The sequence below is a fragment of the Taeniopygia guttata genome, chromosome 4 (genome assembly GCF_048771995.1).
Source record: "Taeniopygia guttata chromosome 4, bTaeGut7.mat, whole genome shotgun sequence".
NCBI classification, from domain to species: domain Eukaryota; kingdom Metazoa; phylum Chordata; class Aves; order Passeriformes; family Estrildidae; genus Taeniopygia; species Taeniopygia guttata.
In genome coordinates this window covers 26,368,605-26,395,750 of record NC_133028.1, presented here as the reverse complement: position 1 = coordinate 26,395,750, position 27,146 = coordinate 26,368,605, and the positions used below count along the sequence as shown (strand labels likewise).

Sequence of the window (27,146 nt, the reverse complement as noted above, 5' to 3'; positions counted from 1 at the left end):
CTAAAAAATGTTTTCTTCTTCCAAAACATTTCTAATTGCCACCCTTTCCAGCTTTTCCCCACCCATTGCAGAAGTTCCAAGTGCTCCTCACTATTGGTAATGTCAACCTTCCATGTCTGTTTCAGCACATGCTTTTAGGTTTTTGTTTTTTTTTTTTTGTTGAAAAGCAAGCTGCTTTTGCATTTCTTCCAAAAAAAATCTTAAGTGTAGTCTTCATATAAATACTGAATATCATGTTATTCATAACCTCATAATTCACCAGTCTAGCAGCTGAATAATGTAGCAGGCATAGAAGACTGAGAAGCAAAGGATATTATACAGACCAGGAGAGTAATTCTGACAAAAATCTGTTGGGGAAAAACTTCCTGAGAAAACTCTACTGAGTTTCTTTTTCAGTTCTTCACACATTACAGTTTATTATGAACAAAATACACACTCTAGGGAACAGTTATGTAGTGTCAGGAACATTTACTTGATATTTTAATTTTTACAGCTGTTTGTGTTTTGCAGTGTGATTTTTTTAAAAGTGCCTATATCATATCCCTGGCGAGAGTTGTTTGTTCTTCACAAGTGGATAGCTTTAAATATAAAAGTTAAGTTCTGGAAAGTTTGAGACCTGGTAGAAATAATACTAAAATTCCACCAATAGTATGAAGTCCTGACATTGTGAAGTCAGCTTTGAAGCTGGCAGACTACAATATTATTTAAAAGATAAAGCAGTGTATCACAAATATTTCAGTCAGGCAATGATCATTACTGATTATTTGAAAAACATCCAATGTGACTGGAAGAACTGATTTGATTTTGACTGATTTTGATAAGGAATAAGCAAGGAAATGTTGTAGTTTTAGACCATTGGTTTAAAGGCAGTGTTACATCCTAGCTATTCATGGCACATACCAAATAAATTGAGTCTTGTTCTTAGTGGGTCTAATTGATGCCAAATAGGCAGAGATTGAGTAGTATGGGAGCACAGGCTACCCCCTAACCTCCTGAGCTTTTGCATATTTACTTTATCAGTTGTGTAGATAAGGTCTTTTGCTTCACCATGCTGTCAATCTGGTCTTTGCTCTAAGATGAAAACATTGAATTTAATTATGTTGCATGGGCTTGGGTTCAGCCCTCCCCTATGATATCAGATGTGTAAAGGGAACCTCTGATGGTAATTAGTGTGTATTGCTTGTGAATGTTGGGAACAAACTATGTGAGCAATCTTTTCAATAGATACACTGAGAGATTGTTTTTTTCTTTCTAAATTAAAAAAAAAGGCATAAATGCTGGCTTAGAATAGCTCTGACTATGTTGTGTTAAAATGCTGGATCAGTCATGCTGTTTGTTTCTTTATTTGCATTATAAGATTTGGGGGGAAATCTATTCTAGACTGAGTTAAATTTCTGCCAGCATATGATGATGCCATGTTATTTTATGTGGAGAGAACTGTAAGCTGAGAACTTGTGATTTTGGAGGAATGTCTTCCAAAGGCTTGCAGCTCATTGCAGCTTGGAGGGATGCAGCCAAAATAGTATTTTAGCATTTTTTTTCTCCTGTTATACATGTCAGTTTTTTTGTCTGTGTTGGCAGGAGGCTCAGTTTGTGGATAGATGTTTTATCCTTTTGTAGATGATCATGTTCATGTAATAATTCTTGCCAGAAAGTTTAAACATAAGTACAGAAGGTTTTGAGACACCCAGAGTAGCTTTTGTGAACGTGGAAGTTTTAATAGTAGTCGGTAGGGAGTCTCAGTGGCCAGTGTAGGAGCATTTGGATGTGAGAACTGTGGGCTTTGTGGCAGTGCTGTGCTGTTGTCAGGAGAGGGAGACATGACTGCCATGCACTGGGGCCACATGGCCCTTCTAGGGCCACAGTGTTTTTTGAAAGGCCCAATAGTAAAGGTTAATTGTAACACATTGTGGAGTATTTTGTTTCAATTTTGCTTTACTGAAGTTACCACATACATTCCTTAAGTGGTTTGATGTAGGCATTTAATAACCTTGTCTTCTCAATTGATGGTGTAGTTAGATGAGATAGGTGGCTAGTGAAACATGTGACCTAATTCAAGGCTGAGAACTGGGGGAGTGGTTCTTTATGTCCAGTTCTGTTATTTTGCAGTTGGCTCAGTGTCTGCTAGCCTGTGCTGAAAAGAAGAGCTGAGAAAAGATGGTTGTACTGGTTCCAAGGAGAACTTCTATCAGCTGAAAGCTGAGTGAGCTCTTGCAAAGCCCATTGATACCTCAGTCTCAAGATAAAGAGCAAGCTTGGAACATCCCAGACTCCCAATGTTTTTTCAGATCAAGAAATTTTACCTGTTTTTTTGCCATTAGCAAAGTTGCTTTTGCTGTATGGTTTCTACATTTCTACCTGCAGCATCAGAGCTTGTTCTGAATGTAGTGGCCATGGAATTAAATATTCTACATTTAATTGCACTCTTTGCTGATTACAGCATGAAGTACTGGCTTTTGGAGTTCACCCTTGCTCTTTTCCTGGTGTTTGGGTTATTATAGGTCATTTGACTGTTGATCAGTTACCTACTAGTTATTCTCAGGCTAAATGTTTTGATTTTTGTGCCAATTTTCTGTTGCTCTATGCCTGAGGGTTTTATTAGCTTCACACCAAAATTTGGTAGATCCATGTGTTGGAAGGATAAGGGTATGTTCTGGAAGATTACGTAAGTAACAAGTGTAACGTTCAGGCATCTTCCATGAATTCAGCACTTCAGTTAAATGTAAAACACTGCTGTTCCTGTAATAATCCAAAACTTTAGCAAGCTAGTTTTTGGTAAAATCAGTAAGAATTAGTAACAGAGATTTCAGAATGTTTTCCTGATAATATTTTTTTCTTTCAGTAACAGCAAATATATAATTTTCATGTCCTTCACTTTACCCATGTGTACTAAAAGGTTGCAAGTTTTAAATTATCACTAAACTAGTAAAACAGTCATTCTTATTCTTCAATGATCTCTGGGAATTTGGTACCAGAAAGAAAGATTCCAGGAGCCAACTCTCCTGCAGGAATGAAGAATTCTGATTACTTGTTTCAGAGTATTTGTCCACTCCGTGGACTGGTTTGAGGGTCAAGATCTGGCAACGACATTTCACTCCCAAGGGAAGTAGGAGCTATTGCAGCCAGTGGGTAAATTTAAGTAGCTTCATTTTTCTTTTCTAATGCTTCTGCCGAGGATCATCTAAGCCTTCACAAAAGTTGTGCTAAATGAAAGGAAACTGTTGCACTTTAAGTATACATTTGCCTTTAGTGGTTAATGGAACACTCACATCATCTTTCATTTTGGACATGAAGTATAGCAACTTCTGGTTTTTCTTCAAGGAATTTGGTTTGTCGAGGAAACATCTGGTTTATGTAAATGAGCAGGGAATTCGATACACGAGAAGATGATTGCAAAATAGCATCTACGTGGTCTTTGCTTCAGTCATTCAGTTACCTTTTGCAAAAATACAAACAGCTATTACATCTGTAATTGCCGTCCCTTTTTCAGTGTGCCACGTTCATGAACGTGTTTTGCTCCTGCGAATTTAAAACAAATTTAAAAAAAAAATTTAGGAAGAGAGCGAAGCAGCAGCATGTTCGCAGCAGAAAGGACGCAGCAGCATTTTCCTGATGCCGAGGGCCGAGCTCAGCCTGGATCAGTTTTCCAGGCGGCGGCTCCGCGCCCGCGGCGCTCCAACAGCGCCACCTGCAGGGCGCGGCCGCGGCCGGGGCGCTCGGGCGGCGCCGCCCGGTGCCGCCGAGAGCCTGGGGGTGTCCCCGCGTGGGGGTGTCCCTGCGTGGGGGCTGTCCTGCCCTGGGGCTGTCCCTGCCGTGGGGGCTGCCCTGCCCTGGGGGCTGCCCTGCCCTGGGGCTGTCCCTGCGTGGGGGCTGCCCTGCCCTGGGGCTGTCCCTGCCGTGGGGGCTGCCCTGCCCTGGGGGCTGCCCTGCCCTGGGGCTGTCCCTGCCGTGGGGGTGTCCCTGTCCTGGGGGCTGCCCTGCCCTGGGGGCTGCCCTGCCCTGGGGGCTGCCCTGCCCTGGGGCTGCCCTGCCCTGGGGGTGTCCCTGTCCTGGGGGTGTCCCCGCGTGGGGGCTGCCCTGCCCTGGGGGCTGTCCCCACTTGAGGGCTGCCCTGCCCTGGGGGCTGCCCTGCCCTGGGGGCTGTCCCCGCGTGGGGGCTGTCCTGCCCTGGGGGCTGCCCTGCCCTGGGGGCTGTCCCGCTATTTCGCCTTCCTCGTCCCGGATCCTGTCCGCGCTGCAGCGTGCTGGGCTGCGGCACTGCACGCCAGCCTGCTTCCACACCAGCGGAGAGATCTGCGCACTTCTCTTTGCTCTTCTGCACAAAGCGAGCTAGAAATTTGCCTTTATAAATTCAAACACAGAGAAACAGTTTTTGTGTTAAAGTTTAATTATTCTCAGTTCAGCTTTGTTCTGTCTCGGCCGTGTCTTATTAAAATTATTTTGGTGGCATTTCTCTTGCATGTTTTCTGATGTGGAAAAACAAATCAAAACCCACTTATCACATGAATCATTGTTAAAGTCAGCAGTAGTCCTCTGTGTAAAATCTGCCAGTAAAAGCCGGGAGGATGGGGATTAAACCTGGAGCACATTAAATTAGTTCCAGTCTATCCCAAGCAGGCTCTGCGTTGCTTGCTTAGGCAGGCAAAGCGGAAACAGGCAGTTTATAACGAGGCTGGTTTAAAAACCATGGGGTTCATTTGAAAAAGATTTATATCCCTCACTTATATAAACATTACAAACGTGGGCTGCAAGCAGGAGGCAAATCTTTATCAAAATCTCTTTAAGAGCTTTTTCATTGTGAGTAAAATGGACAGCATGTACTCTTGTTTGAAGATTCGCCAATATCTGTACACTGATCTTTTCTCAGTGCTCTTACTAATTAAACTATGACTCAGGGTAGAACAGTGAGACCACCAAGCAGTAGTTTGCTAGGGTCTGAAAGAAGTGGCAATAACTGAGGTGGCAGAGGGACATTATTTGGAGGCAGGAGAAGAGATTGTCCTGAAACTAGTTAAGGATTTTTGTAGCAGTTATTAAAAAAAAAAAAAAAAAGTGAAATTTTAAAGAGAAATTACTATCTAGATTTATTTCCACCCACCCCCTTCCCATGCTACTTTTCTTAAACAGTAGCAGAGATATTTTGTGAGGTATGTGATCTTTGCTAGGGCCTGCAGCACTTTCTGTTGGGAAGATCAAAACATTTGCTCCAGGAAAACAAGAAGTAGTATGGAATGTGAGGGTCCCAGGTGACAACTGGTTTGCTACTCACATGGTAGTGCTACTCACATGGTAACATTTCTGAGTAACTTAATTGCAATGATATTGTTTTGAAAGGTTATTTTTAGAAGGGGTAAACATACATCAGTGCACTAAAAAAAACCTATTTCTAGTAGTAATGCAGTTATTTCTAGTTGTTGCAATACCATTTTACTGCATTTAGGGTACATCATAAGAGTTGTTCAGATCCTGGATTTAACAGAAAGTGCTTTTCATATTTCATTGTGATGTTAATAAACAGTGTCTAAAAGAGATTTGTAATACTAGTCTGTCTTCCAAAATATGATCCAAGACTCAGATAAATGACTTAAAGTATTTTGTGCATTATAATATATAACTAAGGTACTCTGGATTCTCTCATCAAACTAAGGTGTCTCAGATCTCTTTTTGTATGCTGCGGTGGTTTCTCCATACGGAATATCACTTATGACCCAGAAGTCTGATTGTCATGTCCTGAGAGAATACTGACAGATGGCTCGTTAGAAAAGTGGAGTGCTGTGGAGTGGTGGAGTGATTTAAGAATTTTCTAGTTCTTTAAGAAGAAATTTTGTTTTTTCTGCTGTTATAGTAGTATGAGTATGCTACAATGGTAAAGGTTGAAAGCACTCCCTTCCTGAAGTGTGGGGAGCCAGATAAGAAGGAAAGAAATTATATAAAAATGCTGTATTTTCTCTTTTGTAAGAGCTGTGCAAGGGAGACTGTGCGATACAGACATACCCATACTGGCTTTTGAAAAAAGAAGCCAGTTGATGGTGAGCTCCATCTTGTGACAACTTGATGGCTACTGATGCTTGCACTAAGTAGGTTACAGGGGGCTCAAGTCTGTCTCTGTTGTATTGGTATCAGCATACCATGACTCACAATGTAGGTGGGAGCTCTAAAGGAAACTCTTAGCTACACTAAATGTTATTTCTCATATTCAGGCCTCAGCATCAGGCTATCAGAGCACTCAAATTCACAATTGGTAGCATGGGAAGCTACCACTGCTTACAGGTGTAGAAAAGCAAGAAGCTCACATTTGGACTTGGAGCTGAGCATTGGTCTCTAGAGGATCAGTCTAGTGCTGACCATGTGGGCCAGTAGTCCTTTCTTTGCTACCAAAAATCACAATAGGTAACTAACTGAAAAACATCTTGGAACCTCACTTTCTAGCACATACAGCTGAATTTTTGGGGTTTTTGTTTCTTTATTGGATGGGTTTGGGGACCTTTTTTATATTGTGTATAATAACCACTTTTTTTTTGCCTGTTAATGGAATCTGAATTGTGTTGTATTTCAGGACATGTTGATACTCTCCTAAAATAATTTTTTAAAAAGTAGTTAACATAGAAGTAGCTTAAGCCAGCTCTGGTCTTATCTTTAAAGTGGAGTATTTTTTTTTTCCTAGTTAAAATGAGGTGGAATATACATTTGCCCATCTCTTTAGAGTGAAACTTGGAACATAAATGCTTTTTGCATGAAGCAACTAAGAAATATATATGAAATAACTGAAAACTTCTGAAGTCCTTAAATGTTTGGAATGGCATGCATGATTTAAGTGGTTTTAGATATTAGGACCAGATGTCCTGTGCTCCAGTGGTCTCCCTTTGTGCAAATGGGATATTATGAGGGATAGCTATGCTGACTCAGGCGTTTGGCTGAGTGGGAAGGAAATCCCAGGGGGACAAAAAGTGAGATTGTTTTTCTAGTTGTAGCTCATGCTGGACAAACGGATGGGGAGGAGGTGTGGCAGGAGCAATCCCCAGCAGCCAGGATGCCCTCACATGGCCCTTGCAGCTGGCAGTGGGAAAGCAGTTTGACATCTTTTCCATCCAGAGCAAGGGGCCAAGAGCAGAACCCCTGCTAGTGCCACCCAGCTGGCCTGGCTCCACGTGGGGATGATGGGAATGCTGAAAGGAACCAAAAGAGGAGAGGACTTGCCACATGCCAACCCAAGGAAGGGCACGTGGGCCAAGAGGCAAAGAACATCATGACTGACAAGCAGGTGTTGCATGTATTCTCCAGTAATGAGCATCCTAAAAATTCACATGCCCACACCAGCTCTGGCTGTGCAGTCTGCTCACTGCAGGTGAATACCAGCACAGAAGATTCCTGCCCAGCTAGGGAGCTGAAGAAAGAGTTTGTAAGCAGTTGAGTTAAATTGTGTTTGAAAGGAGAACTGTTAGCTTCTAGAGCAGGAAAGCATTTCCAAGATGGGATGAGCAGATTAAAATAATGGGATTTCAATTGTGTTTCACTATAATTGTGATTTTGCCTATGCCTGTATTTCACTTGATATTTAATATTCTATACATGCTGAGTAGTTCTTGTTGCTCCAGTTCACACATTTATAGGGAAAAAATGTCCTTTTCTTTGGAGTATCACTGTTCTGCCATCTGCTGCTCTCTGAAACGTGATTAGTTTTTCATGGTAATAAAAAACTGGACAGGAAAATTAAAGTTTTAACCTGATACATTTCATAGGATGGGATGAGATATGGTTGTATAATTCACTTTCTTTTATTCTCCCCAAAATGAAGAGAGAAAAAAAAAGTTCTTCTGTGCACAAATCATGCTGCAGTGACCATCCTCCAATGAAGATGTCCTGTGAATGAAAGATTCCTTCCACACACAAAAATGAGCCAGGCATTCTTAAGTTATAAACTTACTTATACATATGACATCTGCCTTTAATCACCATGAAAGCCTGAATCCTGTTTGAAGCATAGTGAGCCTTGTACAAGGGCTAGAAATGTCAGTACTCCATTGTGATAACATTTACTGTACTGATCAACAGCCGTGGTGCTTTGCAGCAGAATGATAATCTGCCTTTATGTGTGTTGCTGTTGTGTCTCCTTCCTGTGGTTCCAGCTGGGGCTGTGGACAGAGCAGTGGGATCTCCTTTGCAAACCTCCCATGTCCATATATTTTTATGGATTATGTCTTTGTCTATCTACAAACCAAGGTGTAAAATATTTCAAATACAATGCAAAACATTTTCAAATTAGCTACTGCCTAAATTTCTATAACAGCATGTACTGGCATCTAGTCTCATACAACCATCTTATGCAAGTTGATATTTTAAATGTCTTTCAAGTTTCTTGACATGTAGGAGTTTCAGTCACTAGTATTTTATTAAATTCCAGTAGTTTTTGGTGTGTGTGTTTGTTTTAGTGGTAGATTTTCACCAAGTTCCTTGGCCACTTTTTTAAAAAATAAAGGAGCAAAATAGAAGGGATAAGGAGAGTGGATGCTGCTTTGCTCAGATCTGCATCCATTTCCATTGAAATAGCCAACAGAAAGTTGAATCTCAGGGATACTGCAAAATGGATGCAGTATGTTCTGGTCAAGACAGTACCCCTATTCAGCTTATTTTATGTAAAAGTATGATCTCTAAGCATCACTAAAAGATATCAGGTGTATGTTTGGCCCAACCTCAGTTGAAACCATTATTTGAGTGATGCTTTGGTGCAAACTGTCATTGTGGCTTGTGGCAATGTATGATTGATATCCTGGTTGTCTGTTAATATCAAACTTGTAGGGGCAGTAGTTGACTGGATTTATTTTAAAAATTCTGATGGCAAGATAACACACTTAAACACAAAAAGCCAGAAAACAAATGTCTTTCAAAAGGACCCAAACAGTCATGCAGGCTCCAAACTCTTTTTGTTTTTCATATGACTGGTTTTGCCATTTTACCCTCACCCCCAGCCCTCATTTTGCATTTCTGGTACCAGAGTCCACCATAGTCCAACCCATCACCATAAGTCTGGAGGTTTTCCTGCAGCCCTGAGGAGTTTTTGGAACATTTGGTGCTAGATTAACATGGGACTGAAGGAGGATGCATAAAATGAAGGTTTGACGGAAAAGTTATGGTAAAAAACGCAAGAATGTGAAGGAGAAGAACAAGATGGGTTTGTTTTGTCTGTCAGTTTCCTTTTATGACTCACTGCTTACAGCCTTTACAGCATATATTACCTTCATCCTTTCTGCTGTTTCTGAAGTATTTTCCTCTCACAGTTCACAATTCCTTTAACTGCAATCAAGAACTATGCTGAACAGTTTATAGTTTAATTCACCAGATTTAATACACAGTATTCTATTCCATAAGGCCACCGAGTCTGTGCTTTCTGCTTTTTTTCTGCCCTTTCACCCTCAAAAGTCTTTGTGAAATGTGCACACCACAGAGAACATCCTCACCAACTAGAGAAGTGGAAAAATCATAGTTTCAACTTCCCTTGTTCCTCATGTGCCTTTCTTGACTAGATTCAAGAGCTGTCTCATACTCTGAAATTTTCTTCTACCCAAAGAGCCATACATAAACTTTCTTCCTCTTGGTAAGAAACTGTCTCCCGCTATGAAATTTACCCTTTCAATTGTTTTGTAACCCCTTTCAATGGTATCTCTAGTTTTTCACATCCTCTTAGAAATATGGACTCTAGGACTCAGCCCGATATATAGGAACTGATCCTGACAGTGCCACATACTGTAGTAAACCTGCTTTCCTACTTCTGTCCCATGGATACTGTGTTTTATAGTTACATTGGTCCTTTTGCCTTGGCCTTGACGTAAGTATGTTTATTACGGATTGGATCAAAAATGCAGCTGAGCTAGTTTGTTTAACAAAAAAATGTTCACTTCTGCTCAAAAGCAGCTGCCTAGAGAAGATTAAGAGAACAGAACAAGGTTATATGATATTCTCCCTGTTCCAATCATGAGTTCTGTAACAGTTGTGGTTTCTGTGTATTTACTAATATTTGAGGGATTTTTTTCCCCCTGTGAGATTTCCCATCATCTTTGCAAGCTCAAGTAAGAATTTAGCAGCACAACAACATTTGGCAAGAAGTTCCACATCTGAGCAAATTGCTTGAGGAAATACCTCAATTTAATTTGCTCTTTAAACTGGCTCCTTACCAGCTTTGTGTATTGCCTCTTTGTTGTTGGGGTGAGACAGAGTGAGCAGTCATTCCCTACCTGCCTTCTCAGGTCCACTCATGATTTTTTAGACCTTTTCTCTCTACTGGGTCATCTATTTTTCTAATCTGTATGATTATAGCTAGTCGTCTAAGCAGTAATTCAATAATTTTCTTTGTCCTGAGCATCTCCCAAATCTATCTCTTGGGACAGAATCCCCTCCTTTTGCAGGCATGGTCTGCACTATTGAATGACCAAATTAGTTATACTGTATTTTTCTTGATTTATACCTCTTTTATTTGTTTTCTAACCCTCTGGATTCTTATCCCTGGCTTTGTTTGTGATTGAATGCCTTCCCATTGTTTCCCTCAAAGTTGATATGAGTTTTAACCTCATAGGATACTTTGTTATCCCTGTGCCATTTTCTCAGTTTTGAACCCCTACCATCTTCTAGCAATTTTGTCAGTATTACAATACTTATAGAAACCAACTGCTTCAAAAGCCACACACAAAGAATCCTGGCCAATTCTAAAACAGGTTTTATCTTGACTGTGCCTGTATTCCTTTTTCATTCTTCTGACACTGTTTTTGCTGTGCTGATTCATGTTTTTACCAAGCATGTCTATATAAGCTGAAAGATTTGACTGAGTAGGTTGGAGTATTCCCTTTTTAACTTGCTGATGAGTCTCTTACGTTAGACGTGAGGTGATTTAAGTAAAATTCTCCTTATCCTTGCAGAGCTTCATCTAATAAAATCCAGTCTTAATAAATGTCCTTTTTTCAGTACACTGTTGCTTCTGAGCCCCCATGAACCCATTAAAATATCTTAACATAGCTGTACATGTAGATGATCTCCAAAGAGAGAGGGAAAAACTGGACTATACTATGTAATGATACATTGCCCAACAGCATAACTCACTACAATGAGGTGATTTTGGTGCTGTGGAAGAAGAGATATCAGTGGGCATTTGAATTTTTTTAAAATGTCTAAGTCTTGCAGTACTGGGACAGTGACAGAATCTGCTTGTTGTAGCAGAAGAAACAAAAAAACCTGAATAACTTGTAAGATTAAAACCAGGAATTTGTTGTCAAGCAGCTGTGGTCCTCAGTGAAGACAGGAGAAATGTGTTAAGAAGAAATCTTAATTATATTGTTCAAAATACAGTTTATTTTATGTCCTAAGGATATTCGTTAAAGAAAAATACTGGAATTTACTACTTTGGCTGTGGGATCCAGATGAAATCAAATTGCTTAGGTCATGATCATAGGCTAGGGAGTTATTGGCGGAAAGAACTGTCCTGGGCTTTGCTTTTGTTTTGGTTTTGGGAATGATAGGGCTTGAAAAGCTTCTTTTAAATACTTGTGTTGTTATCACATTTTAGCTGTTAAGTGTCAATGCTGTGTTTTTGGAATTATGCAAGACACGTTAAAAAAGTTATCTCTGACCAGAAGAGCTTACAGATGTTGTGCTTTTAAAAATTTTTATGTTGTCAGTAATTTCTTCTTGCCTTTGACTTGTCACTGTGTTCTGTAGTAACTTCTACCATCCTGGATAGATATTCATCAGGTATATGTCGTGTTGACTGATAGACACCAATTAAGCATCTGGCCATTTGACAGTGTATTGAAGAAATCTTCAAATGAGCAGGTGATTATTTCTATAATTTTCTTTTATCTCTTGGCAACCTTAAACTCTAGTTCATCTAAGCTTCAAGCCAGCATTGTTGCATAAGGAGGAAGTCCAATCTTGTCCTTGACAGCTATTGTGTCTCTATGGCCAAGCAGTAAACCCAAGCAGAGAGCCAGTATGGTTAGAATTATTTGTTTAAATGCAGAGTCACAGAAACATTCTAGCAGGTGCAAAAGGAAGAGGCTGCTGTGGTGAGTGGAAGGTGAGAATGAAGTCTAATTGGGAGAGCATGGACATAGGATGAATGTGAATTTGTATCTTTGACAGCATGAGCCAGGTCAAAAATAGCTTCTGGAAAGCTTACTCCTTTTCTTTCATTTGTTTATAGTAAAAGTTTAAGATGCTGTCTCTACAAGGAGAGCCTGAAAAATGTCTCTCCAGTTTTGAGAACATAGTTCTTTGGGCAATGTTCAGACTGGGTGATAAATACAGAAGAGAGGGCAGGAGATCAATTTGGCCCTGTAGGGATATTTCATTCAAACAGAGGAATCATTAAAAGTAATGACAGAGGAGGCAGGTCCTTGATTCTTTTACTGTTTCATGTGTCTCTTACTAGCAGTTTAGTTCTGCACTGTTTTCTTTATATGTGTATTCTTGGTGGGTTTCTGTATCGTTTATCAAGTGAATAGACAGACGCTGCCATTAAAGAGAGGAAGATGCAGTCTTTTGGTATTGGCGGGGGCAAGTCATAAAGCTGTTTTGGTCTCCAACAAAAGGCACTTGATGTCTCTCCTGATCTTGAATGGCTTACACTTTTTTTTTTTTTTTTTTTTTTTTTTAACTGGAGGCAGCCATTTACTGCCAGCATCTTACACCTCCACTCTCAGTCTGCTTGAGTTCACTCAGTGCTTTGTCTGCTTTCCCCTGAGGCCAAAGTTTGCTCATTCTCCCTGCAAGGAGAGGCTTTGTAAGCCTCTCCCCAACTGGAAACATAAGTTTGAGACTAAAACTTTACTTCCTGCAAAAGGATATATATACATAGTGGACTTTGCTTATCTAAAGTCACCTGTCTGAATAACTGTATGCTTATATTTTGACATATACAGATTGAAGTGTTTCCTAATGGTGAGAGTGTGGTACTCTGAAGAACGGGGTTTTTTTTTTTGTGTTGTCTTCTGACCTGCCTAAGTCAATAATTATAATGATTTCTAGAGCTTCATATGGGGAATCATAATTTGAATAATATGATCATACTTAACTGATTTGTTGTGTCAAATCACTAGTCATGTGTAGGCCATTTAATAAAAACTAAATACATGAAATAATTGTTTTGCAGGGAGTACAGACATCTTCCCACCCATATGGAAATTATGTGCAACCAACCCTAAATCTCAGCCAAACAGTGTAAAACAGCAAGTAGCAGAACTGCAGCATTTGATTTATGTGCAGCTGAGCACTGCAGGCAGTAAGGACTCCACCTTAGCTTGGCAGTGTCTGTTGTTTTCACTAAAATGACTATTGCTGCAGAAATCTATTACCATCAAAGGATCTGAGCCAATTTCACATACCCGTGAGGTCCTCCTTTGGTGCCATTGTCACTTTTGGCAGTTAGAATGTTCTTGCCTCTGTCTGGACAGTGGAAAAGTTAATATGCAGTGTGGCAAAATCACAAACCACAAACAGTCAAACCCAGGTAAAACATGAAAAATCAAATAGGGCAACATTGGAAAGCTGCTTATTCCACATCTCTTTTCCCACCTAAGTTATCAGTAAAAGGAGCTGTTATTAAATAGGCCAGTCCAGGAGCATGGGACAGCAAATTACCAAAGGGCTTGTGAGTTTTCACTGATTCTTCTGCTGGTTTTACCTGCAGCTGGGTTTTGGGGTTGTTTTTAGTTTTGGTTTTCCCCAAAAAAATTCTTCACTTGTATAAACCTGTTCCCATTCCAAGAAGTTCTGTTTAAATCATGCAACCTCTGAAGTAATTAAACATGTTTTCTGCCAGAACAGAAAGCCACTAGAATATTAACATATTGAGGTAGTCTTTCAAGATTTATCTCCTCCTTCCTCCTAGAATTTAAAGAAAATAAATTCCACTTGGTTGAAGTTGATTTTTGTTTTAATATTTTTAATGACGAGTTGAGGACACTGGGCTGGAAGCACAGGGGTTACAGTGCTCAGTTCTCTTCTAAGTTTTGTCAGGGATGCGTGTTAATTCAAGTAAACTCTGACCTTCGTCTTCTCTTCCTCCCAAACTCACTCTTTTTTCTATTGTGAAAAATAAGTCTAATGATACACATGGCATTAGATTCTTACAGGGTTTTTTAATATTCAAAATAATGTCTCTCACAGAATTGCAAAACATTTTTTCTTGGGTTATTACACTTTCTCCTAATTCCTGTAGCTCCTATAAATAAGACTCTAAATAAGATTTTTGAAGCACAGTGTCATGTTCAGCATTTAAACTCCCCGCCCCCAAATATATTTGTACTTTCTTCACTATTATTCCATCTGCCAAAATTCAGGCCTTTTGCAAAAATCAGCAAATTGACATCAGTTTATTTATCCTTAGGGACATCAAATTATTTCACCGGTTAAGTTCTAAAAATAAATAACTAAAGAAGGTGGATGAAAGAGGCGAAAAACAACAAAAATCTGTCACAAACTCTCCCTGAATTCTGGAGAATGTATGATTAGAGCATTAAAATGTCGAAACAATGCAAGCAAGCAGAAAGTGTTCGAACTTGAGCCCTTTTAGCTGGATCTGCATTAAGCAGCAATAATGTTTTTATACAGTCTTTGGAACGCTCTGAATTGACTTGTTTTTATTATTTTTATTGGCTCCCTTGATGATAGACAAATGGGGCCAACTTAAGGGCAACATAACCAGCAGGAAATTTGGGTCATGGGTAGTTACATTTTTAAAACTCGTGTTCTAGGGCTGTTCAATCAGGGTAATTGATTGATTGTTAGGTGGTGCAGGGAGCCCCTAAATCACGGGAGGTGATCAGATAATGACAGTCTGCCAGTGGGTTTTGTTTGAGGCAAATTTCCCAGTCCCTGTAGAGCCATGCTCTGCAGTGAGGTTGTGAGTCCCTTTTTTTTTCATGCACAGTCCAGTCCAACTGCCCTGTTTGGACAGAATAGCCTCTAAAACTTGGAAGTTCCATTTGAAGTCCTCTGCGATGCCATTTCCCAAGAGATAAGGGGAGAAACATTCCAGAGAAGTTCATACCCCAAAAAGACCCTATGTGCATTCTGAAATTAATGGTTTATTACAGCTCTTTAATTTTTTTTCCCTCTTTCATTTTTACTTTGAAGATAAGAGGTGGCAATTGTTACTTGAAGTTGTTGAGTTTTAGCCTGTCCTACAGTAAATCACCATCAAAGTTTAGACATGATTTTTTTTTAAATCATGTATGTTTGAAATTTTGTCAAAGATGCTGTACATGTGTAAGTTGCGGGAGCCACGAACCTCAGGCAGGAACTGCTCACTCTACTGTTCTGTACAACCATGGGCATCCTCAGTGCTCCATGCCTGTGGCTAATCTGTGCATGCAAAATACAGCTTTTTCAAGAACTCATCTTGGCTGGTGTAGCAGCATGCTGTGCATTTAGAGATGGAGTGAAGTAGAGTTTGTGTATTGGGAGGGGAGGAGGGCAATAGATGATGTGCCAGTAGATGATGTTCAGTAATACCTGGCATACATCTTGCCTCTTGATAAAAATGGATTCAGGTTAACACAGACTGAAGTTCATAATCTATTCCAGAATAACTCCACATGTAGGTTTATCTCGATTTCTTAGATTTTTAGGGCTGATTAGGCTTTTGTTCATTGCAAATGTCTTCCTTATGATAGGTGCATACCTCTGAGTTCCTTGAAGCTTTGTGTTTTCCATCTTATCATCTGAAAGGAGCTGTACTGGCATCCAGATGAGAATTTGTGTCACTTTTTCAGAAGAGCAGTGGTAATACTGAATTTAGGCAGGGCTCAGTTGAAATCTAGGAATCAAACAGCCTTGTTTCGAGGATGGCTCAGTTACCAGCACATGCCAGACCAGTGCCAAACACCTAGATTTGCTTCCTGGGTGGAGCAGTACTTGGACTTACTGTGTATGTGATTTAGTACTCCCTGCCCAAACACTGAGGGTGCCAACCCCTCCTGGATTTCACAATGCTCCTTCTTGGCTCCCACATGCTTTTGACCACTGCAGCTTTGTAATTTACTGCTTCAAGTCTGCAGTTGCACTTACTCTTAGATTTAGTGGATAGTTAGAAAATTCTTCTCCAAGGTATGTATTCAAATGGAAACATAACATTTGACCACACTGAAGTCCTAGGAAAGATGGGTCCATGGCAAAACTATGTCAAGAGCAGGGTGGGGTACAAAATTCCATGGAAGTGTAGTTTCTTATAGCACAGCCTGGAAAAAAGTTTCTTGGGGCTTAAGTAATTCATGCTTTCTTAATGATTGTGATTGTAGTGGATCACCATACGTAAAAAAATGACTTTATGAGATGCTTGTTAGTGTTTCTAAGACTGATAAAGAACAACTAAAAATACAACCAGACCCCCTGAAGTCTTGTGTGGAGTAAACCAGGAGATAAAGCTTTCAGTTTCTGTGTTCTTAAAGCCATTGCATGGTTTTGATGTTGTATAAACTTGTGTCTCTTCCTAGTCTCTTTGATTTGCATTTTATTTACTTATTATGAATCAATTTAAAGGGTTTATTGTTGGCTGTGGTCCCTATTTACTATGACTAGTCTGTGTGACGTTCCCATAGTAACAACCAAGAATAAATGTCTGCAAACTTGGCTCCTTGTATTACAAGAGATTTGATGCTTCACTGTACACTATGAACTGACCCACAGGTTTTCACAGGGATCTTGTAGGTGATCACAGGGCAAGGGGCAGGGTACTGGTGTTGCAGGAGACCTCCTGGATGGACTTGAGCAATTGATACCACCAGGCAAGGAAGACTGTTCTTCTTTCCTCCCACACCTCACTCCCCCTACAAGAGCAGTGTTCCTCCTGTTTGCCTTGCTGTGTTCCCACCTCTCACCTGATCCTGCTGCTGAGTTCCCAGCTAAGCCAAAGCAGAAAATTAGCTTGTAGAAGTTTCATCCACAGGTGTTTGTGGGCAGTGAGGGTGGCAGTTTGATGGTACAATTAATCACTGGCCAGTTCTGAGTGGCAGAGACCTGCACAATGGATCTAAATGCTGGCCCTGCTGTTGCATGATGTGGATCTCAGCAAGTCAATGGAATCTGGGCTTTGAAACCCTTGCTCATGTACAAAATCAGACCTGAGGATGAAGCCTAAATTTAGAGGAAGTGTTTGACCTTGTGCTTTGTACCATTTCTGCCCATACCAAGGGATGGGTGCTCTCATCATACTGGTACTTGGAGAAGATCTAATCATAAGGCTTTTCAAGTGCTAACATGCTGCTTCCCTAAAAAAAAAAAACTGTAGACAATTAATAAATTTGCTGCCTGAGCAGCAAATAAATCACATCACCATCTACTGACTACTGAGAATGTGAATATTGAATGATGTGCCATGGGAATATGTCTGGTCCAAACTTACAAGCACGATGAAGGCAATGTGACACAACCTTCCTTCTGTTTTCCAGACTATTGGTGAGTCAGAAATGCCCAGTGTTTTGAACCAGTTATTGCCAATGATCAAGTCTTACAACGAAAGAACAAAAGATGATTACGCCTGTGAGGACTTCCTTGTTTTGCTGGTATACATATATTCTGTGGTTGGAGAAATCAAATGTGGAAAAGAGCTCGACACAGCTGAAGAAGAGGTGAAAAGGGCCCTTGTCAAGGCAATTTGTGATGAGCCAGAGCCATCTCCTCTCTTGCAGAAAATTACAGGTAAGGTTCTGCTTGTGTGGTGAGAAATTGGATGTCTGGGAACGTGTGAACTGGGAGAAGTGTATAAAAATGGCTTGACTTGTCTGTGGTGCTGAGAGTACATGAGTAAGCACAAGGATTTCCTGTAGATTTGTTCCATCTCCTGTGTTCATGTATGCCAAATGCTGACAGGCTGTCCTTGAAGAGTGCTGAGTCTGATGAAAGCTCTACAAGTTGTTCTTTTTGTTAAAAGTTTGCTACGTTTGTGTGTTTTCATAAGGTAATCTTTTCCACAATTTCTTTCATTGATTGGTGTAAAGTTGACCCTGGGAAGTCAGAATTAATCCTGGAAACATGTTCAGTGAACCACAGTTGCTTTGTGAATATGAGGAGCTGGCTTGTCTGGCATTAAAGAAGAAATGTGTCTAAAACCAACATTGAGCTTTTTGCTGAAACAACATGAACATTAGCCTTTAAAAATACCATGCTAAGCCTTTTTTTAAGGTGAGCACTCACAGAATAGGAAAGCCCTAACCTCTTGTTGCTGTATCACATTTTAGAAAAAAATAATTGTTAAAAACTTAATTTTAAGTGAATGAGCTGTGGCTCGGGGGTGGCTTAGCATGGCAGAAGGGATCTCACTTTATTCTGTCAGTTTTCTCAGTATTTAGTAATATAGAGTAGGTCATTGACCAGGTCATCTTTGAGCTGGGGAGCATATGAACATAAATCAAGATGTTGAGAGGAGCTTACAACTGAAAGCATTTGCCAAGAATTGGCCTAATTGTGGAGTCTCAAGGGAAGTGGAATAATACTGCCATTGGTTATTCTGGTACTATTCCCTATGGACACTTCTAATTCAAAATTCAGGTGTGGTCTCACTGGTCTGCTGTTGCTTTGAGTGTAAAATACTGTAATAGTTAAAAGATTTAGGGTGGGAATGGGGTCACTCAGTCATATTTGTACTGTGGTGTTATTTTAATCCTCCTGGCCACAGTGCCCACGGTGTTCCAGGCTTCTTGTAGGCTTTTGCCTTCCTGTTTTTCAGTAGATACTGCATATCTTGTCCACCAAATGGTGCTTCCCTCACAACTTCAGTGATTCTTCTAGTGAATGCGATGCAGTAATTTCTAAATCTCTGTTTTCATATTTTTCCATTTCTCCAATAATCAAAGAAGTTTTAAATCACAGTTTTGTCAACTTGTCTTCATTGTGCCTAATGTAAGTACGTGAAGATTTTAAGTGTCTAAAACTTCAGCCATGTACCAAAGAGAAGCTGAAGAGATACCCAGTACAGGTAGTTTTAGACCAAGCCCATCATTATTATGTGATGAAATTAATTGCATAACACAAAGCTGAGTCTTTACATCCTTACATTTCTGTATCTGTGTTTTAGTCTGTGCAATCTGCACAAGTAGGTGACAGTATTGCATATTTTTTTGTATACTTATTCCTTGATACTTTTTTAGTTAGTTCTTCAGCATTTTTTGGTTTTACATCTTATTTATTTTGAGTTATCCATGGGAGAGGGCAAAGGAAAATAACATCTATTGTCATAACCAGAAATAAACATCATGTTGGCAACGAAGTATCACATGAAATTTCTAGGAATATTCCATAGGTAGTGTTTAAGCCTTTATTTATCCAACCATTTGCTTTCAGTGCTAGTGGAATTTGCTGAATTTGCAATTTGCTGTATTTGCAGTACAGTTGAGTTGGGAAGACTTAAAGCTTGGCCAGCCTTAGACCTACTCCTCCTTGATCTCTGTTTTACCAGGCCTGTTCTACAGCCTGCTGCCCTCTGAGCCTCAGGGAGCTTGAGAGGCAAAGCTTGCTACTTGAGAGGCAAAGCAAGTCAGAACTGAAGGACCATCTACAAGCTTTCCTTCAAAGGCACAGCAGAACTCTCTTTGTAGCAGGGCTGAAAGTCAGGGAATAGAGGGCAGTGACCGTTTCTCCTTTTTGTACAGTCATAGATATAGTGCTAAGACATAGTCTGCTACCAGCAGAACATCTATGAACTACAAACTGACTATTCCTTTTAACAGATGCAGGTTGGCATATTTTCACAAAGTCAGCACAGCTCTGCAAGTTAGCAACAGCCACGAGTCTGGACAGATCTTGTTCCAGACCTACAACATTCTGCCCTCATTTTACTTTTAAGTCAGAAACAAGACAATTTTTTTTTGTTCTTAAGGGGCCACAAAATTTAATTGGACTAAAATAAATTTCAATAATGCTTAAATTATTCATTCACGATCAGAACAAAGTAAAATGCTCACGGTCTTTTATTTTCACCTGTCCATCAAGGTGAATAATAGGAACAATGTTAAGGGATGGATCAGGAGAGAAAACTGTGCCAGTTATTGGGTGGATTTGATGGATTTGAGAGACACTGCCTGCTGGCTCATTCCTCACCTCCAGGATGACGTTTCAAACCCTGCTGGCAATCCATAATTGGACAGCTTGAGTTATAGCAAGAGATAGCAAATTTTACTGTTGTCTGTAAAAAAAGGCACACAGAAGTAATAATATATAGGTTGCAAATCCAAGCACTTCAAAATTGAGAAATGCCAGTAAATAATTTTCCCATGTAACCATCATTTGACTCCTGTATACATTGTAACACAGTCCTCAATTTCATGATTATATAGTGTATTTTCTATGAGCCAGGGCTGCATTCACTGTGTGGACTGAACACCACAGAGAACTAGAACAATATAGCTTCAGTTATTCTTCACATGAGAAAGCACTAATAAAGTGAGTGAGACTCTTAGGATATTCAGCAAGTAACTTTCTCTGTCTCTCAGTTTGCAGTTGATGAAGTGGATTTGTGCTCTCAGCTTTGTGACTCATTTTGGAATTTGAAGCAGAAAGTCATTAAATTACATTTTGAGGTATTAGTGATTACATGTCTTTGAACAGAGGGGACTTTGTGCTCTGCTTCCTGATACACCTGGTGCCTGATGTTTTAACTTGGGCCCAACACTGTACTAAGGCTCTGTGGTTGATTTAAATTGAAATTTAAATTAAAACCCATATCTTAACTGTGGCTCTTAACTGCTGCCTCAGCCGTTTGCTTTCTTCTTTTCTGCAAAGCATGGAAGTTGTGCAGTCTTGACAAGTACACGTTTTTCTTGGTTTTATTTGTTGTTTCCATAGAGTCACTTGAGAAATTCAATGCAAAACCTTTTAAAAGAAGACTTGTCTTTTGAGATCAAATTATCAGTCAAAGTATTAGTCAGGTTTGTATGAGTTATCTTTTATTCCTGTTATACTTGTTAAATGAAAACTTATTGATGCTTGTATGAGTGTATGCCTATAGGAAATCTCCAGTTATGTGACTGCCTCACAGAGCTAGTGCAAATCTCCCCCAAAAGAGGCAGCCCACAGGTGCACAGGGCATATTTGGGCTATTTGGTGTTACCTACTGAAACTGGACTAGTATTTGCAGCAGTGCAAAGAAAGGAATTGTCAGAGACAGGGCCTGTCTGTCCCATTGGGCACACTAGGTTTCCCTAAGGTGCTCTAGGTTACAGTCCTCTGCAGAATATGTTAAAGATGCAGCACTTGCATAAGCTTTTATTGTGTAAAAAGCACAAGCCCTTCCAATTTCCTGACTGTTGAGTGTTAGGATACTCAACCTTACTATTGCCTGAACATATGTTTTCCCAAATATTTGTACAATAGCATTCTGCATTTATGTAACACCTTGTTTCATTGAAGCACTAAAAAACATCCTGGAACTGTGAAGTAAAATGAAAATGAAGTGCATTAATCACACATTGAATTTTAAGAAATACAATACTAATTTTTGCATGCATAATAATATAAAAGTCCGTTAGCAGTGTCTTGTTTGATGGAACTGTTAAATAATAAGTGTAGTGCTAAAGTATCCTAATGCCTTGGGTAATAAAACTAAATCTAACAGTTCCAAGATTTCTCCTGGGTGTAATTTATCTCAAACATATGTTCTTCATCACTGATTCCAGCAGAATGTTACAAATTGGAGGGGAAAAAGAGTAGACCAGAGCATAATGGAAAATGATGCTTTTCCCAGAATTCTAGGTTTGGGAGCCTTAGGGTGGGGCTTTTTGGCAGCTGTTTGAAAAAAAAAAAAAAAAAAAAAAACTGCTGTAAAATATAGCATATTTATTTTATCATTTTATCTGTTCATCTAGTTTTCTAAATGTCTGTGGAGGGCTGTGTGCAAATGCAAACGTCTGCAGAAGTAATGCTAATAGAGCCACAAAACAATAAAAGTCTATTTTTTCAGCTGTGCCATTCTCTTTTTCTTCTGCAAGTCTCTGTGGAAGCTGTGTGGAGCAGATCTGCCTTCCATGGTGTACTCTGAGGACCCCAGCCCAGCCCCAGCACGGGCAGCTGGCTGTGCTACCCATGTGCAGTAACTCACCTGGTAGGGCTGTATCAGTTATATCCTCTTGAGCACAGGTGTAATAGGAATAAAATTCCTCTTCTGTGCCAGGAACTGCTGGAATTTTTAATCACAAAGTGGATTTCTGGACCTTTCTCTTGCTTTTTCTAAATTCTGTGTGTTATATAATGCAGGGGGGAAAAGCAAACTGAGGACTCTTTAAGTAAAGACCAAAGTGGAAATGCAGAGTTCTTTAGTGTCTAGAGTCTTGCATAAAGGAAACACAAGCTGTCTGAAGCCTGTACTGTACCCTTTTTGACCTGTGTAAAAGTCTAGGGACTGGGAATCATAAGTCTCTTATTTGTCTGGAAATGGATCTGAGTCTTTGGTTGTGAGAGGAGAGGTTGGATGCTATTTCTTCCTCTTTTCTCATAGATTTGGGTTAAATTTGAAAGAACAGAATAAAGATGGTGGGCCGGGGAGGATTCCTTGCCCATAGCAGAAGGGTTGGAACTAGAGGGTCCCTTCCAAGTCAAATCACTCTGTGATTTTATGATTCCAACGTTCTGTGGAGTGCAGGCATTGCCATATTGGATTAGACACTTCTCAACTGATTCTGCTTGTCCTCAGCACATGATTTTTGGGGAAGATGTTTCATATTAATGAAGTTACACGCTAATGCCAGTGTGGCCTAAGTATCATTAATCCTAAAGTCACTCCTGGTTTTGCGATAAATGTTTGCATTCCTAGACAGGGAAAGCCAGTTCTCTCAAAGGACAGACATACACACTTTTATTTGGTTGTGGTCTTTACTTAACTGCTGGTTTGGAGCAACAATTTCCCCAACCTGGCTATATTATGGGTGGGTAGGTAGGTATGAAATTGGCTGAAGTTATACTGTATCCCCTTTAGACTAAATGCGCCACTTGTTTTGTGTAGGAGAGAGTATTCCCAGCTTCACAGTAGAGCTATAGCTCAGGTATCTGGTGGTGATTTTTTTATTCATACAGAAAAATAAACCATTGTTTAAAACATAAAATCCAAAAGTGAATTCTGAGTGATTTTTAAATTTCCATGCTTTTACAGAAAACAAGTTTTTCTGTAAAGATAATAAAGTTTGCACTAGTCCATTGGAAGTCTAACCCACCCACTTCTTTGCATACTAGCTCATTTCCAAGTAATCTGGGAGTTTTCCAGCAGAACTGATGGGAAAAAATAGTTGTGACTTGTTAAAAAATGAAACATATAATGGCAACAAGTAGACAAATTAGAGAAAGGGTTGATCTGGTGTTTCTGTGTAGTGTAGATATTTATGTTGGGAACTATAAGTGGTTGTATTTATTCAAAATAAAAATAAAACATCTGCAACCAAGTTGTTACTTGCTATCATGTAGGGAAATACAGGAACAAAAAATGAATATTGTCCTTTCTGAGTTTGCAAAGATTACATAATTCAATAAATTAAAAGTTCTTTGTTTTGAATGTTTAGAAGTCTTAATGAGCTGTGCTGTCTGCAAGTCTTCTCAAGACTTTCCATTTTGCCTATTCACACTTCAGGAGCTCTGCATTTGCATTATCTGCACAGAAAACCAAGAGCCATGTGTAAGTAATGCTGGATCCTTCTGAGGTGTTCCTGCACATCTGGGTAGAGGACTCAGATTTAAAAATTGATCCATGTGTGTGGAAATTGGTGCCAGTAGATTTAGTAAATAGGCATCTGCTCCCTACCAAAACAAAAGATTCTAAGTGTTGTGGTTTAACCCCTGTCAGCCCCATGCAGCCTCTGCTCACTCACTCCTCCCCCATGGGATGGGGAAGAGAATCAGAAGAGTAAAAAGGAGAAAACTTGTGGGTTGACATAAAGACAGTTTAATAGGCAAAACAAAAGCTGTGTGCACAAGCAAAGCAAAGCAAGGAATTCATTCACCAATTCCCATGGGCAGCCATCCCCAGAAAAACAGGGTCCATCATCTGTAGCAATGACTTGGGAAGAAAAATGCTATCCTTCCAAATGTCTCAACCCTCTCTTCCTTCTTCTCCCAACTTAATATGCTGAGCATGACTCTGTATGGTCTAGAATATCCCTTTGGTCAGTTGGGGTCAGCTGTCCTGGCTGTGTTCCCCTCCCTTCAAGCTCCTTGTGCACCCCAAGACTGCTGGGGTGAGGTGAGGAGCAGAAAAGGCATTGAACTCTGTGTAAGCACTGCTCATCAGTAACTAAAATATCCATCTCTTAAAATATCCATCTCTTATCAATCATATTTTCAGCAGAAATCCAAACCAGACTCATACCAAATATTATGATGAAAAATAACTGTATCTCAGTCCAAACCAGCACAATAAGCTAAATGGCTCATGTTAAAATTTCACAAGGGTTACAGGGGATGAGAGAATACGTTAATACATCAAATAGCTAAATATTTTGAAGGTCCAAATAGGCTTCTCTCAGAAATACTGATTAGCTTCTTCTAGTCCTAGTCCTTGAATATGTAAAGAGTCATCCTCATGCCTAATTTAGTGGGACATCTTTGCTCTCTGGTTTGAAATGGGAAGATCTCTTTCGATCAGGTTAGTCTGTGTGCATGATAGTAGGCTGCATTGTTTGGGTAATCTCTGTTCAGTTTCCTGCAAGTCCTGCAGCTCCGTAGTGAAGACAAGTGCCAGAAATGTCACAGAGTATGATCTGTGTAGAGCTATCTATACATATCTGCTATGATAGAGAGAGAAGCTGCAAATGCTGGTGTGCTGTGGCTGTGCAAACATCAGGCAACCATGCAAGGCATTAATACTGCAGCTAGAGAAAATCCAGATCATTTTCTTCCCAATTCTGAAATGAAAGTTGGATATTCAGGAAGCTTTTTTTCCTGTTGCTCCAGCTGATTTTATAGACACCTAAAATACCCCTCTCTGACTGTGTGTAAAATGACCTCCTGGTATCTGTTTCTCAGTATGTTTTGGACATGATCCAGGGGAAAGCACTTGTGGTCCAGCAGTCCCCCATGGTGGTGGATCTGACATACACCCTGCCAGGAGCACTGGAGAGCCACAGCAAAGCTGCTCCCTGGGCAGCTGAGGGGGTGCTTGGGGAGCGCCTGTGGATTAATGAATCCTGAGATGCTGCCACTGCTGCAACACTCCAGTCCTTTGCTTCATGCTAACAGAGCCATTGAGCAAAACAAGGTCACTTCACATGTCCCAAGAGATTTGTCTGATTTACACAACACTCAGAAGGATTCATGGGAATTTTTGTGATCTCTGCAAAAACAAGGAGAAATTGGGTATGCACTGAAGCAATGACCTGCTCTGCTTCAGCCAATGCACGTATCCTACATTTTATCAGCTCACCTTAGGATCTTTGAGCTCTCCAGGACCACAGTACCTTTCTGCTGTGACCTTTCTAAAGGGTTTTCTCATTTCTGTTCAAAATCTGTGGATTGCAACCGGCAGATGAGTGAGCCAAATCAATTGAGCCAAATCAATTGCAGGCCTTTGCCTGGGGGGATTCCTGGCCTATTTTTCAGCTGGGAAGTATGAAGGGTTTCTAGTGAATTGTTTGAAAGACAAATTGCAGTAGTTTTCTGGATTAATTTATATCTAGATTTGCATAGGCATATTTTTTATAAGTTTTAAAAACTTTAGGCATAACTTAAATATCACTGTTAAAGAGCAATGTCCTAAACATGAGAAAATCTGGTTGCTTTCTACACATGCAAGTATATTTTGTTTGGATTTCATGATGTACATTAAAATCTATGGTAAGAGACAGTCCCAATGGAAGGCCAGTGGCGTTGGGGATTTTTTTTTTAACCTTTTATATGTTGTCTGTTTATTTTGTCTTCAACACCTGCTCTCAGTTGGTTCCAAACTGGATAGTAATTTTCATTGATGTGTTTATAACATGAAGTCTTTTTTTTCTTTTTTTAACATGAGACATATGCCTGCAGCTCCACAGGCCACTGTCTTGCTGCCAACTTAGCAGACAGCCAGCTGCAACATGAAACTGATACCCTGCAATTTTCATTAATGATTTATATTCTTTTTCATCATGCAATTTCAATAGCATGTAGAAGATGCTTCTAATATCAAATATATCTTTGCTTCAAGCATAAAATGAAAACTGAAGCATCTTTAGAATTAGGCAACTTTTTAAAAGGTACTTCTATATAATATACTATATTATTTAACCTGTAAAAGGTTAAATAATTTTTTTCTTCTTTTCATACAAGTCACTTCCTTGTCAAACCTTCCAGTTTGGACATCATGTTGTAAAATGATGAGTAAATCTTGCTGTTTTGCAGAGCACACCCAGCTTAGGAAACCAAAAATTGTGAAGTATTAAATAACTGTCAAAACAAAAAGCAAGATTTGTTAGTCATCACCCATATGATAGAAAACTAGTGAGATTGTTTTAGGGTTGTTTTTCTTTTGTATACAGACACAAATGTTAAGGTATTTGCTGTAGACTGCAAATTTTCCCTTGATTCATTTGAGTGCTTTCTTGTAAGAATTTCTAAGTATTCTATTCTAATTCTTGTCAATTTGCTATCTATTTTAAATGCATGATGTGTGCTGGATCTGATGGCCCAAGGACACACAGCATTGCCTCTGCAGAGGCAAGGAGGCATAATTGCCATCTTTAGATATTTCTAGTTATTTTATTTAGCTCAGTGGTGGTGGTAATTCTCTTGAAACCATGAGATTTTATCAGAGGTGAATGCTGTTCTTTGAATTTTGGACAGCCTATATATGTCATGTTAACAATCTCCAACAATCTCCATATATTGTAATGATAATGCAATATGTGGAAATCCAGTATTTCAAGAAGGAGTCAAGCCCACTCATAAATGGAGTTCTGCCATACAACAGTGTTAAACCAAAGAAATCTTTTTGAATAATGGGCAATAACCAAGCAATCTTTTATCTTGCAACACTGTTGTTGTGTTGGTCATCTTACCATCTCAACAGAAGAACCAGGACTAGAAAAATCACATTTAAAAGACTTTCTAGAATTTAATAAATAGCTCAGAGATTTATGGCTGAAACATGCATCACTTGCCCATGCAGTTCACTCAGCATACCCTGACTTTCCTCTCTTCATCTCAAGATTTTG

At 39.7% G+C, this 27,146-nt stretch overlaps 1 protein-coding gene across 1 annotated transcript in view; it reads left to right on the top strand.

Annotated features, from left to right (window-relative positions):
* SCFD2 (sec1 family domain containing 2) overlaps nt 1–27,146 on the top strand; it is a 189,286-nt gene that overhangs the window by 62,065 nt on the left and 100,075 nt on the right. The window contains exon 5 of the mRNA XM_002193111.6: nt 17,433–17,682. Within this exon, the coding sequence (XP_002193147.5) occupies nt 17,433–17,682 (250 nt within the window). The remainder of the gene's footprint in view (nt 1–17,432; nt 17,683–27,146) is intronic.